The sequence below is a fragment of the Erpetoichthys calabaricus genome, chromosome 4 (assembly GCF_900747795.2).
Source record: "Erpetoichthys calabaricus chromosome 4, fErpCal1.3, whole genome shotgun sequence".
Lineage (NCBI taxonomy): Eukaryota > Metazoa > Chordata > Cladistia > Polypteriformes > Polypteridae > Erpetoichthys > Erpetoichthys calabaricus.
The window spans coordinates 312941400-312968960 of NC_041397.2; the positions used below are offsets into that span (position 1 = coordinate 312941400).

At 43.7% G+C, this 27561-nt stretch overlaps 1 protein-coding gene across 24 annotated transcripts in view; it reads left to right on the plus strand.

The window, feature by feature from the left end:
* Positions 1-27228, plus strand: part of LOC114644948 (uncharacterized) — a 427949-nt gene extending 400721 nt beyond the window's left edge. For 7 of the 24 annotated variants that reach the window (XM_051925794.1, XM_051925800.1, XM_051925789.1 and 4 more), the window contains one exon: positions 22809-27228. In XM_051925794.1, the coding sequence (XP_051781754.1) occupies positions 22809-25973 (3165 nt within the window). In that variant the 3' untranslated portion in view covers positions 25974-27228. Of the gene's footprint in view, positions 1-22787 lie in introns of all 24 variants that reach the window. The other 17 variants (XM_051925798.1, XM_051925813.1, XM_051925816.1 and 14 more) reach the window with 8 other exon arrangements.
* Positions 27229-27561: the final 333 nt, after the last annotated feature.

Below are 27561 nucleotides of genomic sequence, written 5' to 3' on the forward strand. Positions count from 1 at the left end.
CATGAATTAATTTCTCTGAATCCTGTTTATTTAGAAAGCGCCTTAATTTCCTAACATTTTTAAGATGGAAGAAACATGTTTTGGACAACTTTGTAATGTGTGCTTTGAATGACATGCTAGAGTCAAAGATAACTCCTTGATTGCGGGCTGATTCAGTAAAATTAATGGGGATTCCAACTGAGTTAAATGATGACAAAATATTGTTGTGATCAGAGTCATTCCCTCCAAAAATTAACATCTCTGTTTAATCTGTGTTTAAAGACAAGTAGTTCTCATCCATCCACTCCTTTATTTCACTAACACAACTAAAGAAAACTTCATTTGATCTAAATGAAGGGTATAACTGGGTGTCATCTGCCTACGAGTGAAAATTAACATTATGTTTCCTAATGATAGATCCCAGTGGAAGCATGTAAAGTGAAAACAATAAAGGCCCCAGTACTGAGCCCTGCGGGACACCATATTGAACTTCTGTGTATAATGATGGAGTACTGTCAGTACATTTCTGTACATATTGGAATCGATTTGATAAATAAGAACTAAACCAAGCAAGCACATTGCCTATAAGCCCAACATTATTTTCTAGCCTGGGCAGTAAAATAGAATGGTCAATGGTGTCAAACGCTGCGCTTAACAACATAATTGCAGCAGAGTTTCCTTCATCAGAGGATATCAGAATGTCGTTTACAACCCGCATTAGTGCCGTTTCTGTACTATGACCAGTGCGGAAACCAGACTGGATTTCTCAAATAAATTGTAACGTGTAAGGTGTGACTGAAGCTACTTTTTCTAGTATTTTAGAGAGAAAGGGTAAATTTGAAATAGGTCTATAATTATTAATTATGTGTGAGTCTATGTCTGACTTTTTAAGTAATGGTTTAATAACTGACACTTTTAGTGCATCAGGTACTGTGCCATGCAATAATGAACTATTGATAATGTTTAGAATAGGCGCTGCAAGAAAATTCATTGCACATTTTACTAGTTTTGTTGGCACTGGATCTAGGGAACAAGTAGTGGGTTTCATTTAGAAATTGAAGTTAAGACTTCCTGCTCAGTTACAGGATTAAAATTGCTAAAGTGCTGAATGCAATGTGAGACAGGGTCTGCTAAGCTAGTATGTGGTTTGCACTGTGATGCTGAGATCTGGGATCTTATATTTTTAATTTTCTCATTGAAGAAATTCATAAAGTTTGTACTGCTAATATCTGTTGATATTTTGCACTGTCTCCAGTGGGTTGGCACCCTGCCCAGAATTGTTTCCTGCCTTGTGCCCTGTGTTGGCTGGGATTGGCTCCAGCAGACCCCCGTGACCCTGTGTTCGGATTCAGTGGGTTGGAAAATGGATGGATGGATGGATTTTGCACTGTAGATCTGAATTCCCATTTGTTAATTTAGCCACTGTTCTAAACAGTACCCGAGGATTTTTATTATTCTTATCTATTATTGTAGAATAGTATTCTGAGTGAGCTTTAATGAGAGCTTTTTTATATATGCAGTACATTTTTTTTATTTCAATCATGTCACCTCTTAATCTTCTTTTCCTTAAACTGTATAGGCTCAGCTCTTTTAATCTTTCCACATAATTCAATCCCCGTAGCCCTGGAATCAGCCTAGTCGCTCTTCTCTGGTCCTTTTCAAGGGATGCTATGTCCTTTTTGTAGCCTGGAGACCAATACTGCACACAGTACTAAAGATGAGGCCTCACCAGTGCATTATAAAGCTTGAGCAGAACCTCCTTGGACTTGTACTCCACACACCGTGCTATATAACCTAACATTCTGTTAGCCTTCTTAATGGCTTCTGAACACTGTCTGGAAGTCGATAGCTTAGAGTCCACTATGACTCCTAAATCCTTCTCATAAGGTGTACTCTCGATTTTCCGACCGTCCATTGTGTATTCAAACCTAACATTTTTACTTCCAATGTGCAATACTTTACATTTACTGACATTAAATGTCATCTGCCACAAATCTGCCCAAGCCTGTATGCTATCCAAGTCATTCTGTAATGATATAACGGATTCCAAATTATCTGCTAATCCACCTATCTTGGTATCATCTGCAAACTTAACCAGCTTGTTACTTATATTCATATCTAAATCATTTATATATATTAACAATAGCAGCGGCCCTAGCACTTACCCCTGTGGAACACCACTCTTAACATCGGCCAATTCTGATGAGGTTCCTCACATCATCACCCTCTGCTTCCTGTGTCTGAGCCAATTCTGCACCCATCTACACACCACACCCTGAACTCCCACTTCTTTTAATTTGATGCCCAACCTCTCATGTGGCACCTTATCAAATGCTTTCTGAAAGTGAAGATTAATAACATCATATGCTCCACTTTGATCGAATTCTTTTGTTGCCTCCTCATAGAATTCCAACATGTTAGTAAAACACGACCTCCCTCTTCTGAACCCATGCTGACTGTTCAGAATAATTCCTGTCCTTGCCAAGTGTTGCTCAATCTTAGAAGGCCAGAAGGAGTTGCATTGCGTCTTTGTGGACCTGAAGAAAGCATATGACAGGAAAGAAAGTCGGGAGTGGCAGAGAAGTATGTAAGAGTTGTACAGGATATGTTCGAGGGAAGTGTGACAGTGGTGAGATCTGCAGTAGGAGTGACGGATGCATTCAAGGTGGAGGTGAGATTACATCAGGGATAGGCTCTGAGCCCTTTATTATTTGCAATGGTGATGGACAGGTTGACAGACGAGATTAGACAGGAGTCCCCGTGGACTATTGTAGCAGTGCTACTTAAAAACTGCATCTCCCAGCAGTCCCTGCTGGGGCTGCTGGGGTCAAAGGTAGCCACAGGCAGATAAAAGGAGGGCAGAGGGCAAAGAGGAAAAAAAGTTTGTTTTTGGTTTGTATTGTTGCTATTATTTGTCGTCTCTCCTGCTGTTATTTGAACTGTGATCATTTTTGTCTTGGACTGTATTTGTTTGTCGGGGACTGGATTGTCTGTCTACTTGTTCACTGAGAGCTGTATTGGATTATTGGATTTTTCGGAACAGTGGAGCGCTCCCGAATCAACCATCAACCATATCAGTAAATACTGGTAGGACTGTATTTTCCCTTCTCCATTGCAACTTACAGATTCGCTGGACATAACTTGGTCACTATTCATCTTTCAACCTGTTTCTTATATATGGACTTGGCTGTGTGGTGTTTGTGTTTATTTTGTGTATGTGTAATATCGCCGAAGGGGTCAGGGGTGGTATTACTGTTTTCATTTCTCAATTCATGTCATTATATTTATAATTGTTTGTCATTCCCAGTGTGTTTATTTGTCTCTGTGGTGAGAGTGTGTGGGTCGATCCAAGGCTGGGGACGTTCCTGGGATCTCTGCTTTTAAAATAAATAAATCACCGTCTTCGTTGGCGGTGTGAATCTTAGCGGCTCCTGATCGCTACAGATTTTGGCGAGCCGGGTAGGAGCCAGGTTAATTACGTTCCCTTCTGACCGACTTTACATACACTTCCGACAGAAGCATGTCTGTTGTAAGCGCAGTGCAGGGCGAGAAGCTTGAGCTGAGTGGACCGCTGGTGGACGTGCGTCCGCAGCCTAGGCCACGTCACGTTACGGTCAGAGCCCCGGAGGAAGAATTGAGCCTGCTGGATTCCCTGTGTGTCTCCAGTCCAGAGCAGCCCGAGACGGATGAGGGACGGCTTCTGCATGACCTGACGTTGCGCCTTGAACAGCTAGAGACGCGGGTGGATCACATCGCCGGCAGTTTTCTCAACCGAGATGAAACCATCCATGATCTCATCGATGCCACGGCCGCCCGAGTTTCCGGTGAGGCGGTTGTGAGGGTGCAGCGTCTGGAGCAGTCCTTCGCGAAGTGTGTGCAGCGCCTGGAAGCCAATATGAGGGAGGAGATCAGGAGGCAGGTGCAGGATAGCTGGCGTGCCATCACGCAGCCACTGGGGCAGTCGACTCCTTTAGCGGGAGTGGGGATCAACTGGGGACAGTCATCCTTGTCCGTTGGGATGCCGCGGATGGAGTTCCCTAAGCTGGCCCCTCAGTGTGCACCCACGGGCATTGTCGACTTTGTGGAGGAGGTCGACTTGTTCGTGGAACTGCATCCTCTGAGTGGAGCCGAGCTGCGGGGATTCCTGAACACGGCACTCAGCGGGCCGGCGCGCTCTTGGTGGTTTGCTGAGCGGCACAAGTGTAACACCTGGGCGGAGTTTCGCGCTGCCTTCCTGAAAGCATTCCTCTCAGATGAATACCAGGTGCTGTTGGAAGAAAAGCTCCGGACCTTTGTACAGAAGCCATCGCAGAGTCTCAGGGACTTTGTCTTTGAGTTCCGTGCGTTGTGCCTTAAGTGGCGATCTGACATGCGTGAGGAAGAGATATTGCGACGTGTCCTTGACGCTTGTGACCCTCGGGTGGCGGCTACTTTGAGGGGGGTCGTGAAGTCGGTAGATGAGTTGGTGAAGGTGGGGTCCCGAGTGGAAAAGGACTGGGCGGCTATCGGGATTAGTGGGTCTCGAAAGGGTCCCACGTCTCGGGATGTCCCCTGTCCCAAACCACGAGGGAAAGCCTCAGTGGATCCCCGTGCCGATCTCACCCTGGTGCAAGCCACCTTGCCCCTCTTAGTGCTGCCCGTACAAGTGCGAGGTGTCACTGGAGAGGCGGTCGTAGATACAGGGAGCACTTATACCCTTATGAAATACAGCTTGTGGGAAAAGCTTAAAGTGCCTCATGAGCAATTAAGGGGAAGTGCAAAAGTAAAATTCTTTCTTGCGGATGGAAGGGCGCACGGGGCCAGGGGCAGGGTTCCTATGAGGCTCTGCTTACATGAGACACACTGGGAGACAGAGGTTTACATCCTGGAAGATGACCACCTGTCGATGCCCTTATTACTGGGAATGGACTCTCTTGTGTCGGTAGGTCTGACTATCCATCTGTCGCGGCTGGAGTATGAGTTGCCGGGGGGTGAAGTCCATCGGTTTGGGACGAAGGCTCAAAGCAATCTGGTCTGGCCTAACTTGTGCTATTATCTCGCGCAGTTGGTGGATGAGCCCAGCCCAGTAGAGAAGGCTATTCTTGAACAGCCGGAGCTCGTTCACCCACTGCTTAGGAGGTGGCACTCGGTGTGGACGGACAAATTGGGTCGGACTGAGGTGGTGTGTCATCACATTCACACAGTCGACCCTGTCCCTGTTCGGCACAGAGCCTACAGAGTGTCGCCTCTGAAAAGAGGAATAATCAAGGAGTGGGTTGACCAGATGTTGGCAGAGGGGGTCATCGAGCCTTCCACCTCGCCATGGGCTAGCCCCACGGTACTCATTCAGAAGGCCGACGGGACCTACCGATTCTGTGTGGACTATCGGGAGCTGAACAAGAAGACCTTGGATGACGCTTACCCCATGCCACTCATTCATGACATTTTGGAGTCTTTGCATGGGGCAGCAGTGTTCAGCTCCCTTGATTTGAAGTCAGGGTATTGGCAGGTGAGGATGGGGAAGAGTAGCATGGAAAAGACAGCCGTCATCACCCCGGAGGGGTTGTTCCAGTTTCGGGTGATGCCCTTTGGACTGAAAAACGCTGGGGCGTCATTCCAACGGCTAATGGAGCAGGTACTCCGGGGACTCATTGGGAAGACCTGTTTTGTTTATATTGATGACATCATTGTATTCTCCCCATCTGTCCAACAACATCTTAAGGACCTCGACCACATCTTCCAGAAACTGCATAAGGCTCATCTCACCCTTAACATCAAGAAGTGTAGATTTCAGCAAGACCATCTGAACTTCCTCGGCCATGTGGTGTCAGCAGACGGAGTCCGAGTGGACCCGAAGAAAATTAAGTCCATCTTGGACTACCCAGCACCCCAGGAGGTAAAAAGTCTCCAGCGCTTCCTGGGGATGGCTGGGTGGTTCCACAAATTTGTGCATGGGTTTGCCGACATCGCTGCCCCTTTGTTCCAGTTGCTGAGGAAGGGATCCCCCTGGGAGTGGTCACCAACGTGCCAGGACTCTTTTGAAAGACTCAAACAGGCCCTGATATTGCCACCAGTCCTGGCACAGCCTGATCCGTCATTAACCTTTCAGGTCCACACTGACGCAAGTGACCTCGGGCTCGGCGCCGTTCTATGCCAAACTAACCAAGGAGAGGAAAGAGTGGTGGCCTATGCTTCTCGGTCACTAAAGGGCGCCGAGTATAATTATTCCACCACCGAGAAGGAATGCCTCGCTGTCGTGTGGGCCGTGGAAAAGTGGCGGCACTTCCTGGAGGGAACATCGTTTGAAGTCTACACTGACCATAGGGCTCTGACCTGGGCATTCAATTGCCCGAAGACCACGTCTAGGCTAACAAGGTGGGTATTGCGCCTCCAACAGTTCACGTTCAGGGTGTGCTATCGGAAGGGTTGTGCTAAAGTTGTGCCCGATGCCTTATCACGGGTTCACGAGCCCGCGCCAGTGGTATGTGCGGTATCGGTCTCTAACCCTTGGCCTGATCTTCCCCTGAACATGCAGGAAATCGTTCAATCTCAAGCAGCCAGTCCTGTATGTCAGGGGTTGAGAGAGGGCTCGGGGGGGAGGCCTGACCGCATACATTATAGGGAACTTCAAGGGGCACTCTATCGCTGCGTCCCAACAAAAGATCGGGGTTACCATTATCAGTTGGTAGTGCCCGAGACATTTGTGCCCAAGTTCCTACAGTATTATCATGATAGCCCGATCGGTGGTCACCTTGGACGTACTAAAACACTGTTTAAAATCTTGGAGGTGGCATGGTGGCCGACTGTACGCAAAGACGTCTGGTCCCATGTCCAGACTTGTACCACCTGTCAGCAATACAAAACCCCACCTGGTCTCCCCTCGGGACAGCTTCAGCCAGTAACCGTCACCACCCCGGGGGAAAGCCTAGGCGTGGACCTAATGGGACCATTTCCTTCTAGCAAGGACCGGAAGACCTACCTGATGGTGGTTGTGGACTATTTTACTCGCTGGGTGGAGCTATTCCCTTTGGCTAATGCCACAGCCAAGAAGATATGTTCCACCCTGAAGGATGAGATATTTACCCGATGGGGGGTGCCGAAGAACATCATCACAGATCGGGGCCCGCAATTTACCAGCTCAGAGGCCGAAGAGTTGTGGAAACAATGGGGGGTGGTTCACCTCAAAACTACAGCATACCATCCCCAATCCAATCGCACTGAGCGGGTGAATCGGACCCTGAAGACCATGATAGCATCCTTCGTCGGAGACCATCATCAGGATTGGACAAAGTGGCTGCCTGAGCTGCGGTTCGCATTGAACACGGCGGTGCACGAGGTTACAGGTGAAACCCCTGCATTGTTAGCTTTAGGCAGACAGATAAACGGTCCTCTGGAAAGGATTATTGAACTCAACCCACCTAAACCAGACACATCACTACACAATCACCTGCAAAGTATCCAACACATCACACAACAGGTAAAGGAGAGGATGGTGAGGTCCCAGTCCAGACAATCTCAATCGTACAACCAGAGACATAAGCTTGTGCAATTCTCGGTTGGGGAGAAAGTCTGGATCAGGACTCATCCCCTCTCCAAAGCCTCTGAGAAATTCACTGCTAAACTGGCTCCTAAGTGGTTTGGCCCGGCAACGGTTGTCCAAAAGAAGGGACCTGTGACCTACGCAATAGAGTGGGGATTGCCAGGGACTAAAAAAATAGACACGGTAAACATCTCCAATCTCAAGCTTTGGTTCGGCCGTACACCACGGCCTGGGGGTGGGGATTGTAGCAGTGCTACTTAAAAACTGCATCTCCCAGCAGTCCCTGCTGGGGCTGCTGGGGTCAAAGGTAGCCACAGGCAGATAAAAGGAGGGCAGAGGGCAAAGAGGAAAAAAAGTTTGTTTTTGGTTTGTATTGTTGCTATTATTTGTCGTCTCTCCTGCTGTTATTTGAACTGTGATCATTTTTGTCTTGGACTGTATTCGTTTGTTGGGGACTGGATTGTCTGTCTACTTGCTCACTGAGAGCTGTATTGGATTATTGGATTGTTCGGAACACTGGAGCGCTCCCGAATCAACCATCAACCTCATCAGTAAATACCGGTAGGACTGTATTTTCCCTTCTCCATTGCAACTTACAGATTCGCTGGACATAACTTGGTCACTATTCATCTTTCAACCTGTTTCTTATATATGGACTTGGCTGTGTGGTGTTTGTGTTTATTTTGTGTATGTGTAATATCGCCGAAGGGGTCAGGGGTGGTATTACTGTTTTCATTTCTCAATTCATGTCATTATATTTATAATTGTTTGTCATTCCCAGTGTGTTTATTTGTCTCTGTGGTGAGAGTGTGTGGGTCGATCCAAGGCTGGGGACGTTCCTGGGATCTCTGCTTTTAAAATAAATAAATCACCGTCTTCGTTGGCGGTGTGAATCTTAGCGGCTCCTGACCGCTACACTATGATGTATGCTGATGACATTGTGATCTGTAGCGAGAGTAGGAGGAAGGTTGAGGAGACCCTGGAGAGGTGGAGATATGCTCTAGAGAGGAGAGGAATGAAGGTCAGTAGGAACAAGACAGAATACATGTGTGTGAATGAGAGGGAGGTCAGTGGAATGGTGAGGATGCAGGGAGTAGAGTTGGAGAAGGTGGATGAGTTTAAATACTTGGGATCAACAATACAGAGTAATGGGGATTGTGGAAGAGAAGTGAAAAAGAGAGTGCAGGCAGGGTGGAATGGGTGGAGAAGAGTGTCAGGAGTAATTTGTGACAGACAGGTATCAGCAAGAGTGAAAGGGAAGGTCTACAGGATGGTAGTGAGACCAGCTATGTTATATGGGTTGGAAACGGTGGCCCTGACCAGAAAGCTTGAGACGGAGCTGGAGGTAGCAGAGTTAAAGATGCTAAGATTTGCACTGGGTGTGACGAAGATGGATAGAATTAGATATGAGTACATTAGAGGGTCAGCTTAAGTTGGACTGTTGGGAGACAAAGTCAGAGAGGTGTGATTGTGTTGGTTTGGATATGTGCAGAGGAGAGATGCTGGGTATATTGGGAGAAGGATGCTAAGGATAGAGCTGCCGGGTAAGAGGAAAAGAGGAAGGCCTAAGAGAAGGTTTATGGATGTGGTGAGAGAGGACATGCAGGTGATGGGTGTGACAGAGCAAAATGACGAGGACAGTAAAATATGGAAGAGGATGATCCATTGTGGCAACCTCTAACGGGAGCAGCCGAAAGAAAACGAAGAGCACATTGATCTCCTAACATCTAAAATTGGATAATGAGTCCCATCTTAGTGAGGACATCTGGCTTCCCTTGGAAAGCATTAGGGAAAGAGGCCTTATTTTGGGAGTGTGTTATAGACCACCTAATGCAGACAATAACTTCAATGCACATCTCTTTAATAATATTAAAAAGGCATGTTTAAAGAGTGATATTATAATCATGGGGAACTTCAACTACTTGAATTTTATCTGGGATAGCCTTGCAAACAGTGCAGTAGTATAGCAGGAGTTTTTAGGCGTAATCAGGGGCTGTTTTTAACACAGTAGGTTAAAGCACAAATGCATGGGGACACCTCTCTGGATTTAGTATTTTATAATAATCAGGACAGAATTGAGGGTGTAGAGGTGATTGAAACACTGTGGTCAAGTGACAATAATATAATGTAATTCTCAGTGTATTGGAAGAGCGTGAATGCGGAGATGGAGACTGTTAAGTTTGACTCTGGTAGGGCAACTTCAGAGTACATGCGGCAAAGTCTAAGGAGGATGGACTGGGATAAGCATTTAAGTGTGGAGACAGTCGTGGAGCAGTGGCAAAGGTTTAAAAATGTTTTACATGTGATGCAAGACAGGTACATACCTAAATTAGGAATCAATGGGAAATTTAAAAACCTTCACAATGGGTTAATGAAGAGGTGAAAAAGAAACTGCAAAGGAAAAAAGAAATGAATATGGCATATAAGAGTAGTGACCTGGGGTGGATTGGCACCCTGCCCAGAATTGGTTCCTGCCTTGTGCCCTGTGTTGGCTGGGATTGGCTCCAGCAGACCCCCGTGACCCTGTGTTTGGATTCAGCGGGTTGGAAAATGGATGGATTGATGGAGTAGTGACTCCAATGTGATTTGTAGGATGTATGAGAAAATGAGGGCAACCATTAACAAAGACGTTAGAGAAGATAAAAGACAAGAGAGGAATATAGCAGACAAGACAAAAGACAACCGAAAGAGATTCTTTCAGTATTTTAGCACTTAAAGAACAGCTAAGAAGGATGTGCAGTGCATCAGGAGCAGTATAAAATGGCACCAGTACCGATCAAAAAATTGACAGATGTAAGTCCTGCCCCCTTAGATTTCCAGAACCCCCAAGATTTAACCTAGTTAGTGGAAATTTCACCTTCTAGTTTGTACCTGATATTTGTGGTTTGATAGGCATCGGGCATTTCGGCTGTCATCTGAATGAAAGTAGCCGGCCATCTTGGCCGTAGTCCGAGAGGACTACTTACTTGAGGTCTTCCTGAGGGATTTTGAAATTGTCCAGAGAGAAGAGCTGCTCAGATTAAATAGGCTAAAATCAAGAAAGTCTGCAGGGCCAGCAAATATTTACCTTCAAGTTCTTTGGGAGGTTAGCGAATACAAATACGTATATTTTTAAGAAGTTTGAGTGCACTGGGGAAATTCTTAATGACTGAAAAAAGGCAAATATTATCCTGTTATATAAAAAGAGTGTTTAAGTGTTGGTGTGTGAAATTGTGTATATAATTTGATAAATATTTTGTATGTCTTTATTTGTAACTTAGACAAAGAAATGTAATATTAGTGTTATATTATTAATAAGAACAGCAATGATTTGATGTTTAACTAACCATTCCCCCACTTAGGGCCAAGTCAGATTAGTGACTTTTATGACAGGGACGGGAGAAGTGCCTACAGCCGGTTAAACAAGAGATTCTCTGCAGGACTCTCTCAATCCCACCCAACAGGAAGGCCAAACTACCTAGCTGGCAAGCATCAGAACAACAAATAGTTTTGGGGGCGGGTGTAAAAGGTATTGTGTGTCCCCATTGGTGTGAATTATGGCTGTTTGGGATTGGTTTGAATCAGAGGCCATTCAATAGAACAATGCATTATTGGTGTAAGGATTTGAACAACGAATGTATAAATTTGGCTGCTTTACCCCTCCTTATCTCTCTCACACAATCATGATGAAGGAGCATCTCACACCATGAACTGAAAAGAAGATCACACTGAGAAGAACAGCCTAGCAGCCATATTTAGTCAGGCATTCGGCCCATCCTGAAGAAAGCTAGAAATGATAACTTAACTAGAGACATTAGGAGTAACTAACGAGTCTGTGTGCCACCTAAAACTACACATCAGCATTTATCAGGTTGTATGGTTGCCAGTATTCACTTGTACATTGCTCATTGTTATTATTTTATGAGAATTATCAATAATACATTATTTAAAGTCGTAACTTAACTCCTGTTTGTCTTTTACTCTGTAATTGTTTGAGGTTATAGATGTAGAAGGGAAGATGGGGAGAAGTTATAAAGTACAATACCTTATAAACAGGTAAGTCTATGGGATTTGAGGCATTCTGACAAAGGCCTCACAATAAAGAATACAAAAGGGGAAAGAAGAGTAATATAGAACTCTATCAAGACAAAACAGCAAGTAAGCTAAACATGCAAATTAATGGAAGGAAGTATTAAGGATAAGGAGCAGCACATGGCAAGAGAAGGAGTTTTACTGAACAGTCAGTACGGGCAGAGAAGATGGAGATCACATTTTACTAACATGGTAGAATTCTGTGAGGAAGCAACAAAGGGATCTGAGCAGAGTGGTGCGTATGGTATTATTTATCGTGACATTCAGAAAGCATTTGATAAGGTGCCAGATGAGAGGGGATGAGAGGGTGGGCATCAAACTAAAATAAATGGGAGTTCAGGGTGATGTTTTTAGATGGGTGCAGAATTGGCTCAGGCACAGGAAGCAGGGGCACTGCTATTTTTAATTTATATAAATGATTTGGAAAATAATATAAGTAACAAACTGGTTAGGTTTGCAGATAATAAAAGGATAGGTGGATTGGCAGATAATCTGGAATTTACTGAATCATTACACGTTTGCACTTGCACTTTTTACAGTTTCTTTTACACATTTTTGCACTCATAAAGACAGTGTTCAGAAGTCATTAAGAAGGCTAACAGAATGTCAGGTTATATAGCGCCTTGATGTGTGGAGTACAAGTCACAGGAGGTTCTGCTCAAGCTTTATAACACACTGGTGAGGCCTAATCTGGAGTACGGTGTGCAGTTTTGGTCTCCAGGCTACAAAAAGGACATAGCAGAGCTAAGAAAAGTCTAAAGATGAGCGGCCAGGCTCAGGGATGAGTTATGAGGAAACATTAAAAGAGCGGAGCCTTTTCAGTTTAAGCAAATGAAGATTTAGAGGAGACCTGACTGAAGTGTTTAAAATTATGGATCAAGTCTGTGACTTTAAAATGAGTAAATCAAGAACATTGGAAGACCGTTCGAAAGTTGTTAATTGTAAATTTCACACAAACATTAGGAAGTGTTTCTTAACACAGACAGCCACAGAGACATGGAATAAGTGACCAAGTAGTGTGGTAGTCTTTAGGGACTTTCAAAATTCGACTTGATGTTATTTTGGGAGAATTAAGTGAATAGGGCTGGCGAACTTTGCTGGGCTGAATGGCCAGTTCTCGTCAACATTTTTCTAATGTTCAAATGTTTTAACATCCATTGAATAAAAATGAGGGGGAGTGTTATATCTATGGACAATAATATTGTACCAATAAAAAGGAAGAAGACGGAGACAGGTTCAAGGTAATAAACTTTAACAGGTCCTTTTTTTAGATTACACGTTGCACAGTCTTATATTTTATGTCACTTCCTTTAAGCTCCCCAATACCCATAACTCCTTATCACTATGGAATCTCCAAAGGTCCAGACTACAATATACTACATATTCCTTCCCGCTTAAAATTGTAAACTCGACTAACATATAACAAACAACATCTGCTATTAAGAACAGGAAAATAAACATGAAACAGAACACATACTGTTATCAATGCAATTACATTCCAACAAAGGAAAGAGGATAAATGACCTCAACATCCTGCTAACATAAGGTATTATTTTGTGCCTTTATCTCCATATACATATAGTTAGTTTTCATAAGTTAAGACGGTCAGGAGGCTTCCTGCTTCTGAGAGGGTTACGTCGTACAGCTGAGGTATGTTCATCCCCTAAGGCAACCTCAGGTAACCTTGGCACGACAGCATCGGCAGGAATTGAAACAGGAGAGTCAGGTGGTATTCCTGGCTGGCTTTGGATCAACTCACTAAAACTAGGTTCCTCAGACGTTTCTGTGCTACCGGCTTCTTCAACAGGTATAGAGGGTAACAGCTGTTCAACATGTCGTCTCCATGTCTGGTGGGTCTCGTGTGCATACCTTATAAGAGACAGGTCCAATCTTTGAAGAATGGTTGCTGGTACCCATTTCTCAGTGGTGGAATAGTTACGAGCAAGGACAGCATCTCCACTGAAAAAACTCACGATCTTTAGCCCGCTTGGCACGTTGTTTTACTTAATCGTGCTGCTTATCATAAACTCTCATTTGAGTGGTAGCTGGTCTCAACAAATCAAGACGTGTTCTCAGCTGCCTTTTTAGGAACAGATCAGCTGGTGGACATACCTGTTGTTGCATGGGGTGTGTTACGATATTTAAGAAGAAAGGTATAAAGACGTTGTTTGAAAGGTGCTTCACTTTTGGATGCTTTAAGAGCATGTTTAAGGGTTTGCACCATTCTTTCAGCAGGCCATTAGTTGAAGGATGATAAGGGCTAGATAGGAGATGTTTAATACCATTACCTTTTAGAATTCTTCCATTTCTTGGGATACAAAAGAAGGCCCATTATCCGTCACGATCTGCTCTGGCAGTCCAAAACGTGCAAACATCTCTCTTAAGGTTTGGATTGTCTTTTCTGATGTGATGTTGGGCATGACAGTGATCTCAGGCCACTTAGAATGTGCATCCACTGCGACCAGAACCATAACACCCTCTACAGGTCCTGCAAAATCTAAAATGAACGCGTTGCCAAGGACTGGCAGGCCATTCCATGGATGCAATGGTGCTGGACTTGGCATATTTCTGAGGCCTTGACATGATGAACATGAATTTGCCTTTTTCCTCAATATCACGATCCAGTCCAGGCCACCAAAAATAACTCCGGGCTAGCTCTTTCATTCGAACTATACCACAGTGTCCCAAGATGTAACTCATCCAGAATGGGTTTCCTCAACCTTTGTGGTAATAATTACTCGCATGCCCCACATGAGGCATCCTGCTGTCACAGATAGCTCCTTTCCCCGTGAAAGGTAAGGCTGAACATCAGGCAGTGCATTAAGGGTGCTAAGGTCCTGCCCTTTAAGAATGCAGGTGAGTAGTTTTGACAGTGTATAATCACCCTTGGTTTTCTTGCTTAATCTGGTGGGCAGTGATAGGTGCATTTTCCACCATCTTAAAGTAAAAAATCTTTTGCCCTTGTTCTCTGGGTTGGTCAGGTAGGGGAAGTCTTGACAAACCATCTGCATTTCCATGTGCCTCCGAACGCCTGTATTTGATCTCATAATTGTGAGCCCCAAGAATGATCTCAGTTGGCTGACATTGCTTGGAGCAGGGGCATCTACTATTGCCTTCACTTTTGAAGGAGCTGTGTGCAACCCCTCAGAATCAATAACATGTCCTAGGTACTCCACAGACATTTTGAAAAAGTCACATTTCTCCTTGTTTACACGCAGCCCATACTTTTCTAGCCTGCTTAAGGTTTTATCCAGATTGGCCATGTTGCAGGTGGCCTGATCCAGTGCCTTCTTCATTTGCAGACACATGCCGGCACACACACTCTGATTTGACGTCTTCTTCCTTGACACCTCTACCAGGCTCATTTTTCTGAATGTCAGCACTAGCAGATATTCGTTCAGATTCCTCTTTAATGCCCACTATTGCCAATTCACAGTCCTCCTCCTTTTTAATGCCAGGATTGTCCTGCTGGTGGTGCACTGATTCCCATTCACAGTTGTCTTCTTCCTTAATGTTCCCACATAATCGTACAGATCCATCAGACTTGACCACCGGAACCACAGGTGTGGCCCACTCAGAATGAGAAACAGGGTCTAGGACTCCTAGTTTGACAAGCCGGTCAATGTCCGCCTCCACCTTAGGTCTTAAAGCGTAAGGAACACTCCTTGCCTTTAAAAATCTTGGCTGACAATTTTGTTGCACCCGGAGTGTCACTTTAATCCCTGTTATACTCCCCAGTTCCTCTTGGAATACAGCTTGGTGCTTTCTCAGGACCAAATTCAACTCGGACTGTTCAACAGACACAGCATTCACTTTGGTCCAATCCAACTGTACTTTTTCTAGCCACGAACTGCCCATCAGAGCTGGATAATCACCTTTTACAATATATACAGGCAATTTGGTTCTTTGCCCATTTAGTTCAACCTGAACCTTTGTTTTACCCAACATAGGCACACTCTCCCCAGTGTATGTCTTTATTATGATCCTAGGGTGTTTCAGTGGAAGGTGATTTAATTTTTTCTTAAACAGTTTCTCTGATATTAGGGAGACCGCTGCTCCAGTATCCACCTCCATCTTCACAGGGTGCCCTTCCAGCATGGCAGTAATAGTATATGCTGCTGAGCCTCTTTTTTTATTCAGTGTTTTAATTAGTAGCTCAGCCTCAGAATCAGTCTCACTGTCAGTTTTATTTTCTTTCTGTACCACGTGCAAATTTTTCTTTTTATAAGACCAGGATGCCTTTTTATCTTTCCCTGTTTCCCCCTTGTCTGTGCCTTCCTTTCTCTTTGCTCTACATGCACGCTCCACGTGCCCTTTTTTTTTTTACAGCTACGGCATATCAGTTCTTTTGCCCAGCAATTCGCTGGATGGTGATCCATCTTTCCACATCTGTAACACTGTTTGGTGCCCCCTGTTTGTTTGTTTGAGTCTGCTTGCACTCTGTGTACTCTAGCAGCTGCCCCTAACTGCTGTGCTTCTTTAGCAGCCAGCTCCATAGACACGGCTATCTCAATCGCTTTCTGCAATGTGAGGTTGGCCTCAGTGAGTAACCGCTTCTGAAGGCCCTCACTTCTCAATCCGCACACTAGCCTGTCCCGTAAGGCGTCATCCAAATTAGCACCAAATTCACAATATTCTGTAAGTTTCTTGAGTACCGCTACATATTGAGCAACAGACTCGCCTTCTTCCTGGTTCCGTTTGTGAAATCTAAATCTTTCAGCTATTAATAACGGCTTAGGCGAAAAATGTGAGTCCAGAATCTTTGCAATATCGTCAAATGACTTGTCACCGGGTTTTCCTGGCCGTACCAAACTTCTCAGTAGACTAAATGTCTTTGCCCCGATAACGCTAAGAAATGTCGGCACTTTCAAGTCATCGTCAATGGCGTTGGCTTTCACAAAAAACTCAAATCGCTCTGTATAATCGCCCCATTGCTCAACTGAATCATCGAATGGCCCGAAATGTCCCGTTATCATTGCCATTGTATCCCTTGTGCTCATCTTCAGTGAATGACTAAGAAACGTTACCACAGAAATAGAAAAAAAAAAAAACTTGCAGCTTTTCTCTTTCCTCTCCAGCGGAAAAAAAAAAACTTACTTTACACGTTGCGTAGCCATAGCGGTGCACTTTTAAATCCGTCGCATCCTCGTCGCCAGTGTTATATCTATGGACAATAATATTGTACCAATAAAAAAGGAAGAAGACGGAGACAGGTTCAATGTAATAAACTTTAACAGGTCCTTTTTTTTTAGATTACACGTTGCACAGTCTTATATTTTATGTCACTTCCTTTAAGCTCCCCAATACCCATAATTCCTTATCACTATGGAATCTCCAAAGGTCCACACTACAATATACTACAGGGAGAGAAGTTGCTCAGGTATCTTCAGACCATCAGAATGGGTGCATCAACCTGTAAAACACAACTTTATGGAGCCTGTGCAGACAATGGGATGCTTGTGTAAACAGACAGCATTTATCTATCAGCACTTTGCAGATGCTTCTCGAGTGCTGAGGCCTATTGGTCTGGCTGGGTAACAACTGGCAAGTTTTGGGTAAAATCCTGGCATTGTGTTGGCTCACAGTGTTAGGAAAAGTGTAGCAAATCATGGTTGTATCACAAGTTTAATAATTAGGGTTTCCATTCCATTTTTCTCTGTGAATGTTATAATGCGGCGGCACAGTGGCGCAGTGGGTAGCGCTGCTGCTTCGCAGTTGGGAGATCTGGGGACCTGGGTTCGCTTCCCGGGTCCTCCCTGCGTGGAGTTTGCATGTTCTCCCCGTGTCTGCGTGGGTTTCCTCCGGGCGCTCCGGTTTCCTCCCACAGTCCAAAGACATGCAGGTTAGGTGGATTGGCGATTCTAAATTGGCCCTAGTGTGGATGTGTTTGTGTGTGTCCTGTGGTGGGTTGGCACCCTGCCCAGGATTGGTTCCTGCCTTGTGCCCTGTGTTGGCTGGGATTGGCTCCAGCAGACCCCCGTGACCCTGTGTTCGGATTCAGCGGGTTGAAAAATGGATGGATGTTATAATGCCTCTGAAGTTACATTAAAACTAGTTTCTTCTTCTGCCTCTTTAAGCCTTCACACATTCATGTGGGGTCATTATACAGTATATTGAACTAGCCCCCTCTCTTCTTTGTTATAAGAAAGTCAAGCAGACATTTATTTTGTTTTGGCAAGCTTATTATAAACCAGCTGCCTTTCCTGACACCAGCCACATTTCTCAGTGTTGGGCCTCGGCTTTGACTTCTTCTTCCTCTTCTTCATTGGGCAGCTCCCGTTAGGGGCTGCCACAGCGGATCATCTTTTTTCATATCTTACCATACAACCCACCTCCTGCATGTCCTCTCTCACCACATCCATAAACCTTCTCTTAGGCCTTCCTCTTTTCCTTTTTCCTGGCAGCTATATCTTTAGCACCCTTCTCTCAGTATACTCAGCATCTCTCCTCTGCACATGTCCAAACCAACACAATCTCACCTTTCTGACTTTGTCTCCCAACAGTCCAACTTAAGATGACCCTCTAATGTACTCATTTGTAATCCTGTCCATCCTCGTCACACCCAATGCAACTCTTAGCATCTTTAACTCTGCCACCTCCAGCTCTGTCTCCTGCTTTCTGGTCAGTGACACCGTTTTCAACCCATATAACATAGCTGGTCTCACTACCGTCCTGTAGACCTTCCTTTTCACTCTTGCTGATACCCGTCTGTCGCAAATCACTCCTGACATTCTTCTCCATCCATTCCACCCTGCCTGCACTCTCTTCTTCACCTTTTTCTACAATCCCCATTACTCTGTACTGTTGATCCCAAGCATTTAAACTCATCCACCTTCGCCAACTCTTCTCCTTGCATTCTCACCATTCCACTGACCTCCCTCTCATTTACACACATGTATTCTGTCTTGTTCCTACTGACATTCATTCCTCTCCTCTCTAGAGAATATCTCCACTTCTCCAGGGTCTCCTCAACCTGCTCCCTACTATCGCTACACATCACAATGTCATCAGCAAACATCATAGTCCATGGGGACTCCTGTCTAATCTCGCCTGTCAACCAGCTCATCACCATTGCAAATAAGAAAGGGCTCAGAGCCGATCTATGATGTAATCCCACCTCCATGTTGAATGCATCCGTCGCTCCTACCGCAGACCTCACCACTGTCACATTTAACCTCGTACATGTCCTGTACAACTCTTACGTACTTCTCTGCCACTCCTGATTTCCTCATACAATACCACAACTCCTCTCAGGCACCCTGTCATATGCTTTCTCCAGGTCCACAAAAACACAAAGCAACTCCTTCTGGCCTTCTCTAAACTTCTCCATCAACATCCTCAGAGCAAACATCACGTCTGTGGTGCTTTTTCTTGGCATGAAACAATCCTGCTGCTCATTAATCATCACCTCACTTCTTAACTGAGCTTTCAATACTCTTTCCCATAACTTCATGCTGTGGCTCATCAATTTAACCCCCCTGTAGTTATTACAGTCCTGCACATCCCCCTTATTCTTAAATATTGGCACCAGTACACTTCTTCTCCACTCCTTGGGCATCCTCTCACTTTCCAAGATTCCATTAAACAATCTGGTCAAAAACTCCACTGTCATCTCTCCTAAACACCTCAGTGCTTCCACAGGTATGTCATCTGGACCAACGGCCTTTCCATTTTTCATCCTCTTCATAGCTGTCCTTACTTCCTCCTTGCTAATCCATTGCTATAAAATCAAAAGGTACAAGGTAGCGGCTTAGTGGTATCTGCCAGTCTCCCAGTTTGGATTCAGAGTAGTTTTCTTTTTCTTGGACAAACCTGACTGCCAAGCCTGGTCTGCCTGTGATGAACTGCAGTTTAGCCTGGGGCTGCAAGGAAGCCACTTTACTATGTTGGGCCGTGTGGAGGCACTGCAGTAGTCTTGATATTATTATGGGTTATCAACCCGTGGAAGGGGCCTGCACACCTTTTCACATTTTATTGTTATACAACACTGAAACCCAGTGGATTTAATTTGGCTTTTTTGGCAACAGAAAAAGATTCTTTAATGTCAAAATTAAAACAAATCTCTAATTACAAATACAAAACACACAATGATTGATCTTATAGCTATTACCTCTTGTGATAGGAATGATCCAGAGACATCAAAAAGGTTTGGGGCAGCCACTTGTATATTATGTCTTGGATGCAAATGGGTACATTTTTGTGAGTTCTTCACAGGTCAGAGTCCAAAACAGAACTAACTTAAGGCTGTTAAAGATGGCGACTTTAAAGGCCAAGACAGGAAGTGAAGTGCTTGGGACCGGAAATAGAAGTAATGTCATCTGGACAGGAAAGTGACGTCTTTATGCACCAGAAACGGAAGTGACGTCATCATATGCATCGGAAACCAGAAGTGGTATTGTTATTGGCGTTAGAACCAGAAGTGACATCATCATTTGGCACCGGAAATGTGTGGGATTTCCTGTGGATGGTCTGCAGAGGATTGAGAGAGAAAGCCAGTGCACCTCGCCACCCCCTGGTCTGGTGTGGAACTACTATTATTCAGGCCCTTTAGTTGCCTCCCAATTGCACGTGTGTGATACCCGCTTTAATGTGACACATCACATTAAAGTCCCATCATTAGTTCAATGGATATCATCCGTCTGAGGTGTCACTTGTTTGTATCTGGAAGGTCCAACTTGTGGTGAGTCAGCATAGTGTCTTGCCTACACAATGAAGACAAAGGAACACAGCAAAAAACTCAATGAATAAATCACCAGTCAGGGGATGGAAACAAGAAAATCATCAAGTCTCCAAATATGCAGTGACATCGGCCATGAAGAAATGGAAAGCGTATGACGGAGATGTAAATCTGCTAGAACAGGCCATCCACAAAAACTGAAGAACAGGAGTGAGGGGGCAATCAACAGAACTCTGAATGAGCTACACTGAATGATGTTGGAGAGACAGTGAAGGCAACAATTATGCCGAGGGGCTTCATCAGCTGCACCCTTATAGGAGAGTGGCAAAGACAAAGCCACTGTTTTAATTAAGAAAGAAGAAAAACAACAACAAACAGAAGGCATGTGGGAGACTCTGAAGGCAGCTAGAAAAAAAATCCATAGTTATAGGAGCCCAGAATAGAATATTGGGCATCGGACTAAATGCTATGTTACACTTCACATTATTAAAAATGTACCATTTCCACTGAGAAGCATGGCAGTGGCAGCATCAGGCTGTGGAGATGCTTCTTTGCAGCAGGACCAGGAAGGCTACTGAGGGGAAATTGAAGACAACAAAATATGGAGGAACACTTGATGAAGTCTGAAAAGATCCTGTGCCTTAAGAGAAGACAACAAGCCCAAGCATAAAGCCAAAGCTACAGAGGAATGGCTTCAAAACAACAATGTGAATGTCTTGGAGTGGCCAAGTCAGAGTTCAGATCTCAATCCACCTGAGAATTTGTGGCTGGACTTGACAAAGTCTCTTCACTCACAACCACCATGACACCTGACAGAGCTCAAGAAATATGAAAAAAGATGGCAGTGACCTGGAGCCTCATGTATAACACCGTGCGTAGAACTCACACTATAACATGGCGTAAGCACAAAAGCGGAATGTGCGTACGCACAGAAAAATCCAGATGCAGGAATCTACGTACGCAAACTTTCACGTTCTTCCGCTACATAAATCCCGATCAGCGTGAAAAGTAACACACGTGCACGTGCCTGCTGTCCCGCCCCAACTCCTCCCAGAATTACGCCTCTTTGAATATGCAAATCAAAATAAATAGCCTTCTGTGAAAAGACAATGGGAAAAGCATGGGGGAAAATATAAGAATTTCAGCGAATACCAAGGGGAGGCAAAGGAAAAACGTACTATTTGTTTTTTTAAACAGTGATATAATCAACAAAAGAAAGTTGATCGAGTGACAGAGTGTCGGAGAAACTTGAAAGCTCAAGTTCACAATGTCGCACAGTGCCCGAAATAAAAAAGAAATCACATATCAAAGTCGCTGTGAAAAGGCGACTCGTAGCGAACCGTCTGAGTGTCATATGAAAGCTTATTAGGGTACAGACAAAAAAAATAGGCACACAGTGGGAAAAAAGCACGAAATGTCAACTTTAATCTCGAAATTTCCACTTTAATCACATAGTTTATTTTGCCATTAAAGTAGAACATCATAAACTTCATCTTAAAATCGTTTAATTTACTAGTTTCTCAAATCCCATTGTAACTAAAGTAGCACATTAAATGCTTTGTTCTGTATTTGATCTTCTATGTGCTCTGTGTGTGAATCACTACCTGCTTCTTAAACGGGCTTTCTCTTTCTCCGACAGGACACATAATCCATTACATTCGTGATATTACAGCTCTCTGAATAATTAAAAATCAGAAGCTTCTTTAAAGATGGATGCCTTTGAAAGTACTAGTATTCCATCCAGTCATTTATTGAATCTGCTTCATATAATATTAGGGTTATGAAAGCCAGGATCTTTTGTGGCAACAGTAAGCCAAAGGCAGGATGAAGATGAAGATCAGAGTCCTTAAAAAAAAATGACAGAGATTTGAACAGAAAATGCAAACTCTGCACAATGCAGTGGCCCAGACCACCTACAATACCAGTTCATTGGTAACTCCAATCTGACCAGAATGAGTGACTTAGGTGGGACTCTTTGATGGACTGGCACCCCCGCTAGCACTGATTCCTGTCTTTCAGCTCATCCTGCTAAGATGCACTTTTCTTCCTCCATGAAGTCCTGTATTAGACTTTAAAAGATGAAGAAATGGAGAAAACTCTTACAATTGTAATAAACTGTTGAATTTATATCATTTATGTGCTTAATTTCACAGGCTGGGATTGTCATCTCAAGATGGCTCACCTTTGGAGATGGCCGCCCTGGGCCGACCTTTCCAGGTGGGGATGCTCTATGACTGTCGCACTGATTCACTCATTCCAGGTAAGAGCAAATTCAATGTTTTATGTTTGCTGTCTCAAACAGACCACCTGCAGTTTGGGATTCACGTTTGACCGAAGTACAATTTTTTTGATTGTTTAATTTTGTTTTAATCACCAGATGTCAATCTATGGGACTTGGAAAACCTCAAGAAAGACCTCAAAATTAAACCCCAGAAGAACAAGCAGTTCAACATCATCACTTTGGACTCCTTGGATGAGAAAACTTCCATCTTAAATATGACAGACCCCCTTAAAGCGAGCTTCATGTATGGCTTGATTGAGGTTGGTGGAGCTGCCAAGTACCTCAAAGACACCAAATCATCCAAACGACAGTCCAGGGTCACCCTGCACTACAGCACGACCACCAGAATGGAGCAGCTCAGCACGAGCCACTTGGGGAATCAGAACGTCGTCTATCCAGAAGTGTTTGAGCAGAAATCGGCCACCCATGTTGTCACAGGTGTGTTGTATGGAGCTCAGGCTTTTTTTGTTTTTGATCAAAGGGACTCTAAAGAGGAAGAGAACCAAGATAATAAAGGAAAATTAGAATCATTAATTAAAAAATGTATATCTGAAGATGGAAAAAGAGACTTAAAAATGACAGATGTTGACAAGGAAACTGCTAACCATCTTAACCTCACATTCTATGGTGATTTTCTCCTTGATCATAATCCTACAAGCTTTCAGGATGCCATGCAGATTTACAACAATTTGCCAAAGCAACTTAGCAAAGATGACAAGCTAGCTGTGCCCGTCCAGGTCTGGCTGTACCCACTGAAACATCTCAACTCACGGGCTGCTAGGCTTGTAAAAGAGATCAGTGTGGCACTCGTGTCCAAATCTCAGGAGGTCCTGGAGGAGATAGATGAGCACATCATGAGGTGTAATGACATCATGAAGGACAGTGTTGTCAATAACATTAATATAATTAGGAAAAATGCAAATGACTTCAAATCAATACTTAATCAATTTAAATATACCTTTCAAAAAGAACTGGCAAGGGTCTTGCCAAATATCAGGGGGGGTGACACAAGTGAAGGAGAGCTGGACAACATTCTGAAGAAGAAGGAGGAGTCGCCATTTAAGAAGTGTATCATAACAACATGGCTGGATAAAAGAGAAAAGGAAATCACTATGCTCAGAAGTTTCTTTAATCAAATTAAAGAAATAAAACTTGATATTGTTATAAATGACCTGGATACATTAATTTACAATACTAGTATTAAAAATATTGTCTGCTTGACTTTCACTTCACTCCATGTGTGTCGCTCATACATGTCAGAAATGGAACGCTATCTTCAAGCCCCTTCTAGGAAGTCCTCATATCATCTCTCAGAGCCAAGTGAAGAGTTAATCATCCAGAATTTCAGACAGCATTCCCAGCGTTTCATTGAGTTTGCTGAAATTAACCAAAGTAGCAAGACAATGAGATTTCTCGTCCACTCCAACCTTGATGGTGAATATCTTGGGGCAACAATCTATTTGTATAAATGTGGGCGTCTCATCAACCACAACTTTCAGCTTCCATCAAAACCTGAGACTCTTGTGGTTGACTCCCAGACAGAAGACAGTGTAACCCTAAAGTTAAGACCACCAAAGTGTGACTTAGAAGGGTACAGAGTGGAGTATAAGCGACTAGAAGATGAAGAGTGGAAGACTGTGAACACAACTGATAAAAGTGTAAAATTTACCATCACAGAGTTACGTCCAACTTCAACATATCAACTCAGACACAGAGCCATTTGTGAAGTTGGTGTGAGTCAGGCCAGTGATACAATTGAAGTGAGGACACTGCCTGTTAAAAAGCTTATGGGAAGACATGATATAAAAGACAAATGTAAGGACATAACAGATGGAAAATTAAGACTTTACCTTTTGCCTTTGAAATCACAGTTCATAAATACTGTGAAGAAGATAGAAACATGTTCCTTTGGAAACAGAACATCCATGAAACCTTCAAAAACAATTATGGTCCTTGGAGCAACAGGTTCTGGCAAATCCACCCTGATTAACGGAATGGTCAACTTTATCTTAGGTGTCCAGTGGGGGGATGACTTCAGGTTCAAGTTAATCCATGAAGAAACATCTAGAAGTCAAGCTGAAAGTCAAACTTCTGCTGTCACTGCCTATGAAATGAACTACCAGGATTATTTCAATGTCCCATACTCTTTCACTGTAGTCGACACACCAGGTTTTGGAGACACCAGAGGAATTGATCGGGACAAACAAATCATTGAGCAGATACGAGAATGTTTTTCATCTCCACAGGGGGTCCAGCATATTAATGCGGTGTGCTTTGTAGTTCAGGCTTCCCTAGCTCGACTGACACACACACAGAAGTACGTCTTTGACTCCATTTTGTCCATTTTTGGTAAAGACATAATCAATAACATTCTAGTCTTGACCACATTTGCAGATGGACAGCGTCCACCAGTTCTGGATGCCGTCACGGAGTCTAACATACCGTTCCCAAAAGATGTGGATGGGAGCCCTTTATTTTTCAAATTTAATAATTCAGCCCTTATTGCTGATATTGATGAGACTGATAGCAGTGATGATCTGATGTTTGACAAAATGTTTTGGGACATGGGTGCAAAGAGCATGGAGAGGTTTTTTAAGGCTTTAGAGAAGATGGATGCTAACAGTTTAGCATTAACTAAAGAGGTGCTTAAGGAGCGCAAACGCTTGGAGACGGTAGTGGAAGGATTACGGCCTCAAATTAGTAATGCATTGAGTAAAAGTGAAGAAATTAGACAAACCCGTGACATTTTAAATAAGTATATTACTGACATAGAGAGCAACAAGGATTTTGAGTATGAAGTGTATGTAACTAACACAAAAACAGAGAGCCTTTCAGGTGCCGGCGAGTTCATCACTAATTGCCAGAAATGCAACTTCACCTGTCATTATCCGTGTTCTTTATCAAATGATGAGGATAAGATCAGATGTTCTGCTATGAAGGACGGGGTCTGCACTGTTTGTCCCGGTAAGTGTGCGTGGAATATTCACTCCAACCAACAGCACATATTCATCTATGAAATTAAAAAAGTCAAAAAGACATATGATGAGCTTAAGAAGAAATATGAAAAAGCACAAGGGGAATTGATGACAACTGAACAAATGCTTGAGCGGCTTAAGCATGAACTGGATGATGTGACAGACTTGATTTACAAACTCATTACAGAGAATCATGAAAGTATTAAACGACTTGATGAAATCGCCCTCAGACCAAACCCGCTCTCCTCTCCAGAGTACATTGAGCTCCTCATTCAGGCTGAAGAACGAGAAGCAAAGCCGAGATGGATGGAGAGAGTGAAGTCACTGCGGGAAGTGAAAGAAAAGGCAGAAATAATAGCAAACCTCAGTAGAAATGAAGAACTGCCACCAAGTCTCGAAACCAAAAGTCAAAAGAGAAAATCGTCAGAGACACTGTGCCCACAGAATATCAAAGTTGCAAAGCTGACCTGAAAAAAAAAAAAAATTATCAATAGTAAATTTGCTATATGTGGTTCAATCTCGGATACTGAATAACTGTTTTTGGACCTTTGTATCCACACAACTGATGACATCTGTTAGAGAATTTGATTTTATTATGATGCAATCAAGAATGTTAAAGTGTGTTTTATTTATCTTTTTTATTGTAACTACTTTATTTAAAGCATTTTTTTAAGAAAGCACAGCATTCAAGTGTAACTTTGACTATTTGTATTTAACTGTAACTTCTGATCTCTGTAAAAGTAACTTATCTAACCACAAAAAGAGGAGATGTTAGTAGAGACAGCAGACCACCAATTAAAATTGCAAAAATGAAAGTTGACACCGCATTAAGGCAGTCTGGCATGGTGAAACTGAAGGACAAAGTGGGCATTGCCCATTCATTTAGGTATGTAGTGGCAGACAAGGCCTATTAAGACAGCAGATTTAATTTTGAAATTCAGCTCTACTTCCCAACATGCATTCCTAGGTGAATGGATGTTCTGCTCCTCGTACCAACAGTTTGGTCAGCTCTGATCTATATCTGATAACAAAAGTATAAATGAGAGTTGAGGAAGCACCCCATTGAAAGTCCTTCAGACAAAAAGGCACCCAAAATGACGTTCATTTTAAGGTGAACTGTGACTGGATATGATGGACAAATAAGGCACCTATAAGGCAACACTGGAGATGTGTAACTGGAAGGGACCTTGATCCATCCACCAGAGGTTTCACGTACCTTCAAAACTAGCTGCATTAATCTCATCTGTCTCTTTTGGGGAGAACTAAAGACTCAAAATACACTCTGTTGGAGAATTGAAAGCTGATGATCCACTCTTTTTGGGGTGAGAAGCCACCAGTTCTCTGTGGAGCAAAAGGTTCACAAACCTTCTTTGTAATGGAAGTGATTACCCATAGAGCCTTGGAGCTGGATGAGTTGAATGAGCTCTAACATCCACTTTGCAAAACTGAACTCTGTGCCAATGACTGAGCCCAGACTGAGAAGCAGCCATAACTTCAAGAAGGGAACTTCAGTGCCTACACCCTTCTGCCAGAGAGGACCTAAAAATGAGCTGAGAAAGGCAGCATCACACCACACTATGGACAAAGGACCATGTAGAAACAGTGCACAAACAGTGCACTCCAACGCAAGAAGGGTCCTCCACTTGAACCCGTAAAACTGTATCAGTGCCACGATAAATCAGTAATCTGAATAGGCAGTAAACAGCCTGCCTCTCTTTTTGTAGATGTTTGTAGGCAGGAGACCCCTACTACAGAGAAAGTTAAGGAAAATAAATCTTTTTCTTTCGGCTGCTCCAGTTAGGGGTTACCACAACGGATCATCTTCTTCCATATCTTTCTGTCCTCTGTATCTTGCTCTGTCACACCCATCACCTTCATGTCCTCTCTCAGCACATCCATAAACCTTCTCTTAGGCCTTCCTCTCCTCCCCTTGCCTGGCAGCTCTATCCTTAGCACCTTTCTCTCATTATACCCAGCATCTCTCATCTGCACATGTCCAAACCAACGCAATCTTGCCTCTCTGACTTTTTCTAACAAACGTCCAACTTGAGCTGAGCCT